Raw genomic sequence first — 15000 nt, forward strand, 5'->3', positions numbered from 1 at the left:
AGTTATTTGAGATTAGTTATTTAAACAGGGTTTAAAAAATATCTCTGTGAAACAGAACTATTGGGAAATATTGGGAAAACAAATTCACAGGAGGGATAATAATTTTGTTTAACTGAAACGGTTTGTTTGTATCATTTGCCTTTTCATCCAGTTACTTTTTGTCTTATGCCATTTCATCCAGTGCCTTTTGGTCTGATGCTTTTCATCTAAGGCTTTTTCACCCAATTCATATATAAGAGACCTGACACTTGATTGTGTGTTTCTTCAGGTTAAAAGCTAGTCCTAGGGTCACTATGCAGTTTCATCACATAGCTAAGCTTATAATCTGAGATGTTATGCCCTGTCGTCAAAATGGAAAAAGTCTGTGGATGTACTAAAATGTACACCATACTCCCACAAGCTTATATACTGTAACTCCTAGTTGAGGTAGTCTTCGGTCATTTTAGGCTGAAAATTTTGGATTTTGAATTTTAAAAAATTGCAGAATCATCGGAGTGGTCTAAAACTCCTGGAATTTATTGGCATTTAGTATGTGAATCGTAAAAAATTGAGGCCAAGTTTCAAGCATGCTAAATGGTTTGAGAGTTGAAAATGGTAAAAAAGATAATCACACTTGTTGCCTTCACAGTCAAAAATGACCATCATAGGAATTGAATGGGAAATGTTTGCAAATGTTTAGTTTGCAGAAATACAAATACAACATCTCCCCCTAAAAAATCCATAGTTTTCAATAATAAATAAAATTATAATATATAAATTAAATAATAAATATCAATTATTACAACAAAACTTATTGTATGTGAATAGTATTGTTAGACATAAATTAAATTCATTTTACTACATAATAATCTTAGGGTGTTAGTAAATCTATAGGTGTTCGTCCCTTTTTGACCGTGAAAACCACATGTGTGATTTCAAAAATAAGGATCAAACAGGGTTAAAGCTGGTCACTGGTCAGATGTTTTTTACAATGCTTATTCATCTAACCTAAATAACAAGATGCTGGTGTGCTTTACCACGAAGAGAAATGTAGTTTGCATATCATCTGGTTACATTTCAGTTCAAGCCTACAGGATTTTTAGCCTGATTCCTCAGAATCAGAGATGAAATCTTGATTACTTCTAATTCTCACTGCATATTATCTGCTAATGTGTGGCAGTCAAAGATGGAACTACTTTATTTCACGTGTTTTGCTTAAAGTGGCAGTTGGTCAAATAATTAGTATAACAATAAGTAAATGATATTAATAAATCGATTTATTCCATGTGTTGTGATTTGAGGCAAGAAATTCATAGTAAGTGTGCTTTATCCAGATTTCATTATGAGTTCATCTGAGCCTGGCATTAGTCTTTATTTCATGCGGCTTTCATTCTCGGAACTCTTGAATGTAGTTCTTATTGGATGCGGTCTCACATTCCCTTGGTTAGAATCAGAAGCGTTTCATTCCCTCTTAATTGTTCACGTTTCAGTTTAACCTCATTGATCCGACACATAGTTGAGAGTAGGAATGTATGGCACAAAACAAGACTCCTGCCTTCCACAGCCACAGCTGATCGGCTCAGACATCCATACAGCTATTTCAGAAAGCAGACCCTGCCAGGCCAGCATGGTCACCGAAAGGCCATTCAGAGCCAATCTCTCCCACGCACACCGAATCCTGAATTACACCAAAAGATGTAGACTGAGCTATTTGGACGGATATTAAAGGAAAGTTATTGAACCCAAAATCTGGCTGGTACATAGTGACAGGAAGTGTAAAGTATTTTTAGTTTTGAGTGGTTTTCAGTCAATCTTAAAAGACATTCCAATGTTGGTGGTGTGAAAGTACAATCAAAACATTAAAACAGCTTTGCACTAGGAAATTAAAGTGGATTTGCCAATAAAAAACTGGTAGGCATCATACAGTTAGATTTACTAACAGTTTACACCAATCAACTACCTCGCAAAAAGTACTGTTAGATTTAGAAAACAGTGAAAAATTTGTGCTGTAAAGGAGTTGCAACAAAAAGTGCACAGGGTTAGCTTAATTAATGTGTTGGTACTCTTTGGGTAAGGGACTCATCAGAATAAACAGAAAAAGTAAGTCCGAGGCACTCCAAAAATGTGGAAGTTTTTTTAAAAAAAAAGCCTTGGCTACATGGCTATTTCTTAAAACTGTGCCTATGCATTTTAGGAAACACTTGCCTTCATCAGGGTAACAGATCAAGCGCATCTGGAGTTTCTTTTGAACTCTATGGTCTCATGACTTATTAGAATATCTAAACAATACTAAAATAATATTTTGAACACAAGGTCAACTCAACAATTATTATAAATTAAGCATTGAGAGAGAAAAAAAATTGATAATGGAAATAAAATAAAAAAGATAAAATGTGTTATACAACATATTTCTCATATAACACAAGGTGAAGGTATATCGAATAAAACCACAAACATATGAATAAACAAATAAACTAGTTTAGTGTATAGTAGAGTTTGTTTTATTTTTTTGGCTGAATTAACTACAAATTGCTCAAAGTATGTAAGCACATAAGCTTTGATTATTGTTAAATAGGGATATTATAAGGAATGTTTAACCCAGAATTACAATTCGGTTATTATTTACTCACCTTTCTTTTTTTAAACCCTGGTTTTACTGGTGAAAAGCCGATCATCTGGCCAATTTCAATATTATTACAACAATTTATAACAATTGTTATTAATTGTTAATAATGAAAATGTTGTAATAACAATTTATTAATCGGGGGTTACCACAGCGGAATGAACCGCCAACTTATCCAGCATATGTTTTACACCGCGGATGCTATTCCAGTCGGAACCCAACACTGGGAAACATCCATACACTGTTGCATTCACACACATACACTACGGCCAATTTAGTTTATTAAAAAATTAAATACTGGAGCACCTGGAAGAAACATGCAAACTCCACAGAAACGATAACTGGCCCAGCCGGGGCTTGAACCAGCAACCTTTTTGCTGTGAGGCGATCGTGCTACTCACTGCGCTACCATGTTGCCCGTATATTGGCTTGACACTTCCAGTCTCATTCACTTCCATTGATTTTTAGACATTAAAAACAGCTTGTTATGCTGATTAATGTTGCAAACTGATACGTCCTTATTATATTCTTCTTCTTTTTATGTATAGTCATGAAAATGATTGTTCGTAGCGAAAGTAGTTTGACCGTTTTCTGCCATTTATTATTACTAGTCATTTCTCCCATAGGCAACTGAATTTGAATTCGTCGACAGGGGCCAGCAAAGTACAAAACTACATTAAAATATTATTCAAAACCTATTTAAAAAGCAAACCTTATAGTCACTGGACTTTCGTGAAAATATATATATATTTTAAAGTTAAAGTTGCTAACAATGGAAAATTATATGTTTTGTTAGTGATGTTGCAGTTTGGGGAAAACTACTGTTTATTTCAATGATTCATATTTACAATTGCAATTTAAAAAAACATTAATTTTGCATAATTTATATTTATCGTCAGGATCATTAGCTATCTAGTCCTTGCAGATTGCTGGAGAACTACAGATCTTTCACTGAACTGGACTACAAATACCATCATGCACCTCACACACACCAGTTCCTGATTCCCCCTAATTACACACACACACACAGTTGGTAACTGATCATGAAATGATTATCGAACTTTATATTCACCTCATACACACACACACACACTTTGCTGAGTCTTGTTGTTGTAACTTTATGAAACGTTTCCATGTCTTTTTTTTTCCTTGTTGTTTCCTGACCCTCGCCTTGTGTATTGTTTATGCCATTAGCAGCCTGTACTGATCTCTTCGCCTGTGACCTGACTACTCTTTTTGGATTGCCCTTAATGTTACCGTTTGCCCCTGCTTGTAAAAATGTCTAATTTTGATCCTCAACTCCATTGCCAGAACCGTATATGTTAGATTTATATTTATATATGCTGCAAATTATAGGTCTAAGAAGAAGAAAAATCTATTGGTTTGTCACATTTCCCAAAAATCGGAAATCAAAATGGGCCAAGAAAATTGCAATCAATGCATTTCTGCCATTGACTTCCAAAGAATTTGTATAATTCAAATGTACTTTTCATTGCAACTTGCGGCTTTATTTAGCTTTTTAATCTCATTTTCCAATTTGAAACTGTTGTTTTTATGAAAGAACATCCATTTGGTTTGCACTATGATCCCATTTGGGTTGCAAAAAAAAAGAAAAAGCATTCTCTAAAACAACTTTTGAACAGACACTGACTCACTGAAGCTCATATTCATCTGTATGAGGTCATTAATGTGGCCTTCGCCACAAACTCGGAATCAGACATGAACTCTCTTAACCACTTATTCTTTCCATGTCTCTTCTACTCCCTCTATACTTTTTTCCCTGCAACTCTTTCATTATCATTCTTTTTGTCTGTTTATGTTTTTCACTTTGTCATTCTCACTCTTTCATCCCATTGGGTAAAACGATCCACCATTCTGGTCGGTTTTTATGTCTTGTAGCCGACCACAATATGCCAAAATAATCCTAATTTCTCTCCCCTTTCCACTTGGTTATGGGTTTAAATTCAACATTCTCTCTCTGTCATATACCATAAAGTCAATAACTTTGTATTAAATTGCATAATACTGAGTCACAGTGGAAAATAGTTGAAGTCAGCCCAGGCCATAAAAAGAGATAATTCCACATGAGTGTGCAGTCCTCAGCAGAAATATGGGACAGCACTGTATCATTAAATAGCAGTCAGCAGATTTCCACTTCTGTGGGCAGTTTTTTGTGTGAAAGTCATTCAGCAATGCTGCTTTTCTGGAATACGACTCTCATATATACGCATTGGTGCACTGATCTAAAAGAGAGCCTTTGGTATGCTGTATTTCTGCTGCGTAACAATAAATTCATGAAACACCAGCAAAATAAATAATTCGAGCACTGTGTTTCTGTGTGAATTGCGCAGTTGAAGTTAATGGATTATTTAAAGAGCGTTTTTTTTACAAATGATTTACTTATATTCATTCTGTTAAACCTTTAGCTAATGCAAGGTGTTTATTGGGGGGAAATGTACATGTTGTGCTGTAAATCTGTGTCCTGGGTAGGCAAAATGTGAGTCTAATAAATGAAAATACAGTGAAAATAGTGTGATGCCCCATTATGGTATATTTAATAAAACATAATTAGTTATTTTGTTATGCCTTTTGTTAAGGGTAAATAGCTATTTTGCAATTAATAATAATAATAATAATAATAATAATAATAATAATAATAATCATATGGTTATAATATTACTGCTGCTGCTGGTGGTACTATGAACATTTACATTTTATAGCAATGCACTATTGTTATTTACATGAGATTTTTATGATGCAAAATTTATTAGTAATAATTAAGGAACTAGAATGCAACATAAAGGACTATGATCATTATTATTGAAGTAGTAGTAGTTGTTGTTGTTGTTGTTGTTTTTGTAGTAGTAGTTGTAGTAGTAGTTGTAGTGTTGTTGTTGTAGTAGTAGTTGTTGATGTTGTTTTGTTGTAGTAGTAGTTGTTGTTGTTGTTGTTGTTGTTGTTGTTGTAGTAGTAGTAGTTTTGTTTTTGTTGTTGTTGTAGTAGTAGTAGTAGTTGTATTAGTTGTTGTTTTGTAGTGTTGTTGTTGTTGTTGTAGTAGTAGTTATTGTTGTTGGTTTTGTTGTAGTAGTTGTTGTTTTGTTGTAGTTGTTGTTTTGTTGTAGTAGTGGTTGTTTTTGTAGTAGTAGTTGTAGTATTTGTTGTTTTGTTGTTGTAGTAGTAGTAGTAGTAGTAGTAGTGGTTGTTGTTGTTGTAGTAGTAGTTGTTGTTGTTGTTGTTGTTGTAGTTGTTGTTGTTGTAGTAGTAGTAGTTGTTGTTGTTGTAGTAGCAGTAATAGTAGTTCTTGTTGTTGTTGTAGTCGTAGTTGTTGTAGCAGTTGTTGTAGTTGCAGTAGTAGTAGTTGCTGTTGTTGTAATAGTTGTTGTTTTGTTGTAGAAGTTGTTGTTGTAGTTGTTATGATAGTTGTTGTTTTGTTGTTGTTGTTGTTGTTGTAGTAGTAGTAGTAGTAGTGGTTGTTGTTGTTGTAGTAGTAGTAGTTGTTTTTGTTGTTGTTGTAGTTGTAGTATTAGTAGTTCTTGTTTTTGTTGTAGTAGTAGTTGTTTCTATAGTAGCTGTTCCAGCAGTATTTGTTGTTGTTGTAGTAGTTGTAGTTGTTGTCATTGTAGTTGTTGTCGTAGTAGTTATGTTTTTAAATTATTATTATAAAATAAATAATAACACTATTTTCAGTGACAGATAACACCATTTTACCTATTATTACAACAATAACATTTTATAAGCACTTATAAAGTATGACACACATTATACATTTATACATTGAACATTGTATGATTTAAATTTTTTATGTCTGTAATCCTACCTAAACCCAAGTATTGCCCCTGTATTAATAAGCAGCTAACTAGAAGTTATTGAGCTAAAAGTCTTAGTTAATGGTTTGTTTATAATGTGAATTGTATATTAAAATAAGGTTTGGCCAAATAAATAAATTTACTGTTTATTACTGACAAAAATATGGCTAAATTTGTAATTTAGTATACTTTATAAGTGTGTTGTCTTGTGTTGTGTTCAGTGCCTCTCCATGACCCAGAGGATCAGCCCCTGCTCCAGTCTGGCCAGCAGCACAGCCTCTCCTCCTGCTGGAAGCCCCTGCTCCACTCTGCCTGCTGGAGCCCCGGGTAATATGAGCACCCGAGACTGTGCTTACGGCTCCATCACCAGTCCAACATCCACACTGGAGAGCCGGGACAGCGGCATTATAGGTGACGCACTGATCTGGAAAATAATATAAATATGTACATCAGGGGGTCAAACTTAAATTAGGTTGAGGATTTAACTTGTTAAACATGTCATTAACCATATTAAACCAGATTTTTTTAGTAAGTATATGTAGATGATATTTTGAGTGTGTATTTATACTGGTACTTTAGGCCTGTGCTCAGCATAATTAAGCTGAATATTTTTATCCATTTCTCAGTAAATGTAGCCAATATTTTTGATGCATTTAAACAAAACAGTTTTATTGTTCATTTAAAAGTTATATTCATTAAAATAAGACTTTGGTGACCTAACATTTTTAGTAATAGAAAGATATTACATATAAAAAAAAATAAATAAATAAATAAATAAATAAATAAATAAATAAATAAATATATATATATATATATATATATATATATATATATATATATATATATATATATATATATAATATTAATAATTACCAACTACAAAATTTCAACTAAGTATTATATATTTTTTATGTTTCTCTTGATTTTTCCTGTTTATTAAAATTGTGTTTAATATTCTCCACAACATATTAATTTGGGTGTACTATTTTTTTGGATTGATCTTACGTTTTTTTTTTTTTTTTGTCTGATTAATTTATTCACGAATGAAATCAAAAACAGGTAATGCTGTGTTTAAATATAAATTTCCTAAAACTAATTCTGTTTTTCCTGAATTTTTGTATAGATTCAGTTCATATTCAATTACAATCTGCAAGAGAAACTGCACTTATTATTATTTATTTATTTTGACATGGACATCACAATTACACTGGACAACTAAATGCATTTGTTTAGATGTTTTAGCTGACTAGCTACTTCTCAACACCTGTCCACAGGAGGCTTGATCTAAAATGAAAATAATATAGATGCATATAAACTATCATAAAAATTAAAACACATAAACATTATAATTCTTTACATAAAATTGCTATAAGTCAAAAGCAAAGGCAGCATGATCAACAAACTCATAGTAAACTATTTGTGTAAACACTGCTGTTCTGTTTTTAACCACTTTTTAAGTACTAAAAATATTTTTATTACTTTTTAATTTAAGTCCAACAGGTAAATCATTCCACAATTTGGTTCTCTAAGAGAGAAAACAGTTTGACCAAAAGAGGTCTTACACTTTGGTACAAGACAGCCACCATTAGCAGTTGCACATGTTACTCTGTGAGAGGTTTGATGCATACTGATTAGATCTGAAAACAGCAGTGTGATGTTACAGTAGTTAATTATTTCACATTAATAAATAAAATAAAAAAACAGCTCATACAAGGCATTATTATGAATGTAACGAACCAGCGAACTGAATCTGTAATGAACACACTTTAATTTTCTAAATAATATTTGGTTACACACTATTTTAGTGTCCTTATTACAGTGTAACTATTCATTTAACTACTGAGTAATAACAATTCATTACATGTACTTACTATATGGTTAGTGTTAGGATAAGGATTAGATTTAGAGTTAGTTGCATGTAACTATACACAATTATTTGTAATTACTATAGTAAGTACATCTTAAAATAAAGTGTTTTAATGTATTAATTAAATGTATTCAACATTTATTTCTTGTTGTTTTATATTAAAGTTATAGATAGTAATTGGATTAATTGGATTTATGGGCAACATGTTTGACAACAGTGAAATACATGAACACAATGAAAAAAAATCTAATCTTATCTGTTTACAGCAACGCTCACGAGTTACTCAGAGAATGCGGAGCACGGAGGCAAACACAGCGAGGGATCGCGGGGCAGTCTGAAACTCTGGCAGGCACAAAAGTCAATGGGGACGGACTCCTTTCTCTATAGGGTGGATGAAAACATGGCCGCCTCCACATACAGCCTCAATAAAATCCCTGAGAGGAGCCTGGAGCACTCGGTGTCTCACTCCGCTCACTCCATCCCGCTCTACCTCATGCCCCGGCCCAACTCTGTGGCTGGTGAGTGTTTGCTCCTCTACCACTTTCATTAACAATACTGTATTGCTGACTGTATACTAGGGATGCACTGATCGATCGGCCGGAGATTGGTATCAGCCGATAATCACATTTGATGAGCCAGTACTCGCTGATCTCATGAACCGATCACAAGTGTTTGTGTTAGTTGGAGATGAGGTAGGACTTTTAGAACTGAAAGTTCTGTGTTTTTGACAATAATGCAAGTTCACTAAAACCTGGCTGGAAATATTAGATGCATTTAAAAAAACAACATCTAAAAATTGTATTTTAACATATTTAATAAAATAACTTCTTGTAATTTACTAATTGCATTAAACAGTAGTTTATGGACCTATTTCCTTTTAGTAAAGAAGTAATGGATTTATAGGTTTGCATTTTAACTTCCTATGCATCAAATATGCACTCCAAACTTTTTCTTGACTGAGGCATGTTGTTTTCAAATTGCATTGTTACTCATTTTTCTTACCAATTATTTTTGACATGTTCACACCTAAATAATTATAAGAGATGTGTTTAAGGGATTATATGGAGCATCCTTAATTTATTCTCTTAGGTACGGAGAGACCTCCACTTAAGTATTATAAAGCTTAAAGCATCGGAATCTGTACTTTGCATCGGCCAAGCAACTTGACAAGGAATCGGTACTCTGTATCAGCTGCAAAAATCCTGATCGGATCATCACTACTGTATACTATTTAGTTTGTGTACTGTTTACCTCTCTATAACTGTGTTTCCAGATCCACTTTTTTCCTACACCCTATGATGCTTTGCATAAATAATGACAGTGAATTCCAATAACCTTAAATCAGTGAAGTGTTTTTTAAAATCTGAGAGTCCATCTGTTTTAATGTGCATTTTGCAGTATTGCTTTAGAAAAGTGAGTCAAATTTTGAATAGAAATTTCTTTTTATAAAAGCTTGTCAACACTTTATTTTAATGTACAATTCATGCTAGCAATAAACTATTAACTAATACTTTTAGCTCATTAAACTACTATTTAGCTGCTTATTGATAGTTAATAAGGAAGGAGCTGTGTTTAGGGATTAAAGGGCACCTATAATGCAAAAACATTTTTTATTAGCTGTTAGGACAGAAATGTGTAGGTATGTTGTGTCTACAGTCATATTGGAGTGATATAAACACAAGTTTCCTTACGTTAAAATAGGATCCGAATCCCAGCAATTTTGAGGCCCACTGCAATGTGCCGTAGGAGTGTGGTTTTAATAATAGTTAGTAAGGTAGTAGCTGTGTTTAAGTATTAAAGGGCACCTATAATGCAAAATCATCTTTTTACCAGCAGTAAGAAAAGAAATGTGTAGGTATGTTAAAATTGAAATATATAAATACAAATTTGTCCTTTCAGAATTCATCTGATAAACAGTTCAATCCAGAGTACTCACTGCAGTCCATGTAAACAAACCAGACTTCCCTTCCTTTCCAGTTCATCAGACCCGTTTGCCTGCTACACGTTGAGCTGAGTCCTTTGACTAGTCGACCTTTGATCCATCCTCAGCCGCGACGATCGAGCAGCTCCCAACACAGTCGATAGCAGAAAAGCCAGCAGGAGCAACGCCGCCTTTTTTCCCCAAACAAATCATCCTATAAAGCAGTTCATCGTGTTGACAAGTTTGCTGGATCGACGAAATAAGTTCTTACTGTAGCATTCTGGTTAAAAGATGATTAAAAGGTGACTTGAATGGTTCACAATTCATTTATTAGTCACATTCCATTGAAGCTTTACACAACATTGCATCATGAATAACCAAAAGAACTAGAGAGAAAACAAACAAGCAAACTATCAAACAATCACAATTGAATCCCGATAATTGAAACATTAATCCAACATCAAAAATTCAAACATTAATCTTAAATAAATTAAATAAATCAAATTACCTTATTTTCCCTTAAACCAGGTGTTAAAACTCATGAATGGGGAATATGTAAATCAGCCATATATACTCATGCATTGTTGACGTATTTCACCTAGCGTTTCATGCCTGGCGTGCTTTGCTTCACGTCCATTACAATACGCGTCATATATCCGGTAGGCTTTGTAATCTCAGTATCAAAAATAAAGTCACCAACAATAACTTAATTCATTCAACAACTCAAACCATATACAAAATAAAACAAAATAACAAAAAAATCTAAAACATAAACAATATACACATTATTTCAAGTTTCGTTACAAGTCTCTTTATTCAAATTTCTTGACGTTAAAATAGGATCTAAATCCTAGCAAACACGGGGAGAACATGCAAATTCCAAACAGAAATCCAACCTGTCCAGCTGGGACTTGAACCAGTGAACTTCTTACTATGAGGTGACAGTGCTAACCACTGAGCCACCGTGCTGACTATAATTATTATTATTGTTATTATTATTATATGGTTCACCTTTTGGCTGTTTTTATTGCTTTGCCTCTATTCAGTCATTTTAATAATTCAGCCTCTGTAAATATATTATGCTGAGCTGGTCAAGACTCAGTCGAGCAGTCAAAGCTGTAAGTTACAATGTCTCTCATTCATCCTTCAGTGCGGCTGAATATTTAGAGTGAGCTCAGTGTGCGGCTCATTCAGCCAAAGCTCTTTGAACACTTCTCTTCATGAACGCTAAACTGCAGATACAGGAAATATCCCACATAATCCAGACCCTAAAAGTCAACACACACGTGTTTCCAATTCCCTTCAAATGTCAAGGTCAGTAAAGGCGATTACTGGGAGACCATAGAAGTGGCCTCTTCTCCGCTTTATGGGCCATTTGAGCTCCTGATGCTGCAAAGCAAGGACGAGGGCTGTCGATCTCCGCCAGCTTTTATTGATTAGTTCTGATTTCTGCTGCTGGGTTTGGATCCACATGTGGAAAAATAGTGTTAAATTCAGTAGCTGAGCACCCTATACTGTAGTTTCTGTGCACGTGCCAGTGTGTGCATATGTGTTATAGAAGAAACTAGATATTAAAATTTGAGGACAAACTTTATGGTGGCTTGAAAAGCCGAGTCTGAATTAGCATGTTACTAGCATGAATTAGCAAGTAACTAGCATGATTCTAGCATGAATTAGCATGTTACTAGCATGTTTCTAGCATGAATTAGCATGATTCTAGCATGAATTAGCATGTTACTAGCATGTTTCTAGCATGAGTTAGCATGTTACTAGCATGTTTCTAGCATGAATTAGCATGTTACTAGCATGATTCTAGCATGATTTAGCATGTTATTAGCATGATTCTAGCATGAATTAGCATGTTTCTAGCATGAATTAGCATGTTATTAGCATGATTCTAGCATGAATTAGCATGTTACTAGCATGATTCTAGCATGAATTAGCATATTACTAGCATGTTCTAGCATGAATTAGCATGTTACTAGCATGATTCTAGCATGAATTAGCATGTTACTAGCATGATTCTAGCATGAATTAGCATGTTACTAGCATGATTCTAGCATGAATTAGCATGTTATTAGCATGATTCTAGCATGAATTAGCATGTTACTAGCATGATTCTAGCATGAATTAGCATGTTACTAGCATGATTCTAGCATGAATTAGCATGTTACTAGCATGATTCTAGCATGGATTAGCATGTTATTAGCATGCTTCTAGCATGAATTAGCATGTTACTAGCATGATTCTAGCATGAATTAGCATGTTATTAGCATGATTCTAGCATGAATTAGCATGTTACTAGCATGATTCTAGCATGAATTAGCATGTTACTAGCATGTTTCTAGCATGAATTAGCATGTTATTAGCATGATTCTAGCATGAATTAGCATGTTACTAGCATGATTCTAGCATGAATTAGCATGTTACTAGCATGTTTTTAGCATGAATTAGCATGTTACTAGCATGATTCTAGCATGAATTAGCATGTTACTAGCATGTTTCTAGCATTAATTAGCATGTTACTAGCATGTTTCTAGCATGAATTAGCATGTTATTAGCATGATTCTAGCATGAATTAGCATGTTTCTAGCATGAATTAGCATGTTATTAGCATGAATTAGCATGTTATTAGCATGATTCTAGCATGAATTAGCATGTTACTAGCATGAATTAGCATGTTACTAGCATGATTCTAGCATGAATTAGCATGTTACTAGCATGATTCTAGCATGAATTAGCATGTTACTAGCATGATTCTAGCATGAATTAGCATGTTACTAGCATGTTTCTAGCATGAATTAGCATGTAACTAGCATGATTCTAGCATTAATTAGCATGTAACTAGCATGTTACTAGCATGATTCTAGCATGAATCAGCTTGTTTCTAGCATGAATTAGCATGTTGTTAGCATGATTCTAGCATGAATTAGCATGTTACTAGCATAACTAGCATGTCACTATCGTGTTGCTAGCACCTTTCTAGCAAGATTAGCATGTCAGTAGGAACTTTAAACTGTTAGCGTGTGTTAGAATAGCTAGTCACAGTCTCTGGGACAGTTGCTAGGGTGCTGAAATTGGTTGCTAGGGAGTGGCTAGTAAGTTTAAAGGTAATCAGTGATTGGCTGCTGGCTAGACTGAGTTGAATGAGGCCAGACTCTAGCCTGTAGGACAGTCTGATGCAGAGTTATGAGCTCACAAAGGTTGATCCAATGTTAAGTAAATGGGAGTCTTTTACAATGGAAGTCTATGGGACAGTTGCTAGGGTGCTGTAAGTGGTTGCTAGGGAGTGGCTAGTAAGTTAAAAAGTCATCAGTTATTGGCTGCTGGCTAGACTGAGTTAAATGAGTCCAGTTAGAAGTCTGTAGGACAGTCTGATGCAGAGTTATGAGCTCACAAAGTTTGACCCAATGTTAAGTCAATGGGACTTTTGGGATTTTTCTGGGTCGTTTTTCGGAAAACCCAATGTCGGATCAGTTAGAAAAGATATAGCAACCCGAGTCAGACCAGTTTGAAGGTTTGACGAAAGTTTGAAGTATGTAGCTTGAAAGGCCTAGGAGGAGATACACTTAGAAATTAGTCTCAGAAGAAGAAGAAGAAGAAGAAGAATAATAATAAGTTTAAGATAGATAACAATATGCTGGCTTTTCAAGCCACCATAATTAATATAAGATCAAGTAAACTGACAAAAAGTGATCAATAAAATCTAACTGAACAAGACAGGGTTAAAGTTTTATTAGGCTATTTGCTTGCTTTTTAAGCTTACAGGTAGGAAAACAAAATGTTACTTATTTTTATAATTATTTATAATCATTCATTCATGAATCCGGGGTCGCCACAGCGGAATGAACTGCCAATTTATCCAGCACATGTGTTTTGCGCAGCGGATGCCCTTCCAGCTGCAACCCATCTCTGGGAAACATCCACAAAACTCATACACTACGGACAATTTAACTTACCCACCTGTACCGCATGTCTTTGGACTGTGGGTGAAACCGGAGCATCTGGAGGAAACCCACGCGAACGCAGGGAGAACATGCAAACTCCACACAGAAACACCAGCTGACCCAGCCGAGACTCGAACCAGCAACCTTCTTGCTGTGAGGCTACAGCACTACCTACTGCACCACCGTGTCACCCCTTATTTATAATAAGTAGTAATAATAATAAGCTATAATAACTGTTATTGCTTAATATTGTTATTGTAAATAATATTCATATTGCAATAATAATTAAATAATAATGATAATGATAATAATAATAATAATTGTGTTAATAATATTTATATTAATAATTTTTTTATATTTTTGCTAAAATTATTCTTTATTTATTAGAATAAAAAAATATATTATTATTATTATTATTATTATTATTATTATTATAGATAAATCAGATGTGACAGGTAGGAAAACAATGTTACTTTATTTATAATAAGTTATAATAAAAAGCTATAATATTATTCATATTGCCTAATATTGTTATTGGAATATTAATATTAAATAATAATGATAATAATACTGGTGATGATGATGATAATAATTGTATTAATAATCTTTTTATTGATAATTACCTATAATTTTGTTAAATAAGCTTATTATTATTTACTTATTACAATTATAATTTTCTATTATTATTATTATTATTATTATTATTATTATTATAGATAAATGTGATGTGACCAGGTAGAAAAAATAATGTTACTTATTTAAAAAGTAATAATATATGATATAATAATATTGTTATTGCTTAATATTTTATTGTAATATTAATATTAAAATTATTATAATGATGATGATGATAATAA

At 33.5% G+C, this 15000-nt stretch overlaps 1 protein-coding gene across 1 annotated transcript in view; it reads left to right on the forward strand.

Moving 5' to 3' along the window:
* Positions 1 to 15000, forward strand: part of LOC130217490 (protein TANC2-like) — a 105048-nt gene that overhangs the window by 81722 nt on the left and 8326 nt on the right. The window contains exons 4-5 of the mRNA XM_056449605.1: positions 6630 to 6819; positions 8542 to 8793. Of these exons, the coding sequence (XP_056305580.1) occupies positions 6630 to 6819; positions 8542 to 8793 (442 nt within the window). The remainder of the gene's footprint in view (positions 1 to 6629; positions 6820 to 8541; positions 8794 to 15000) is intronic.

Source organism: Danio aesculapii, chromosome 3 (genome assembly GCF_903798145.1).
Source record: "Danio aesculapii chromosome 3, fDanAes4.1, whole genome shotgun sequence".
Lineage (NCBI taxonomy): Eukaryota > Metazoa > Chordata > Actinopteri > Cypriniformes > Danionidae > Danio > Danio aesculapii.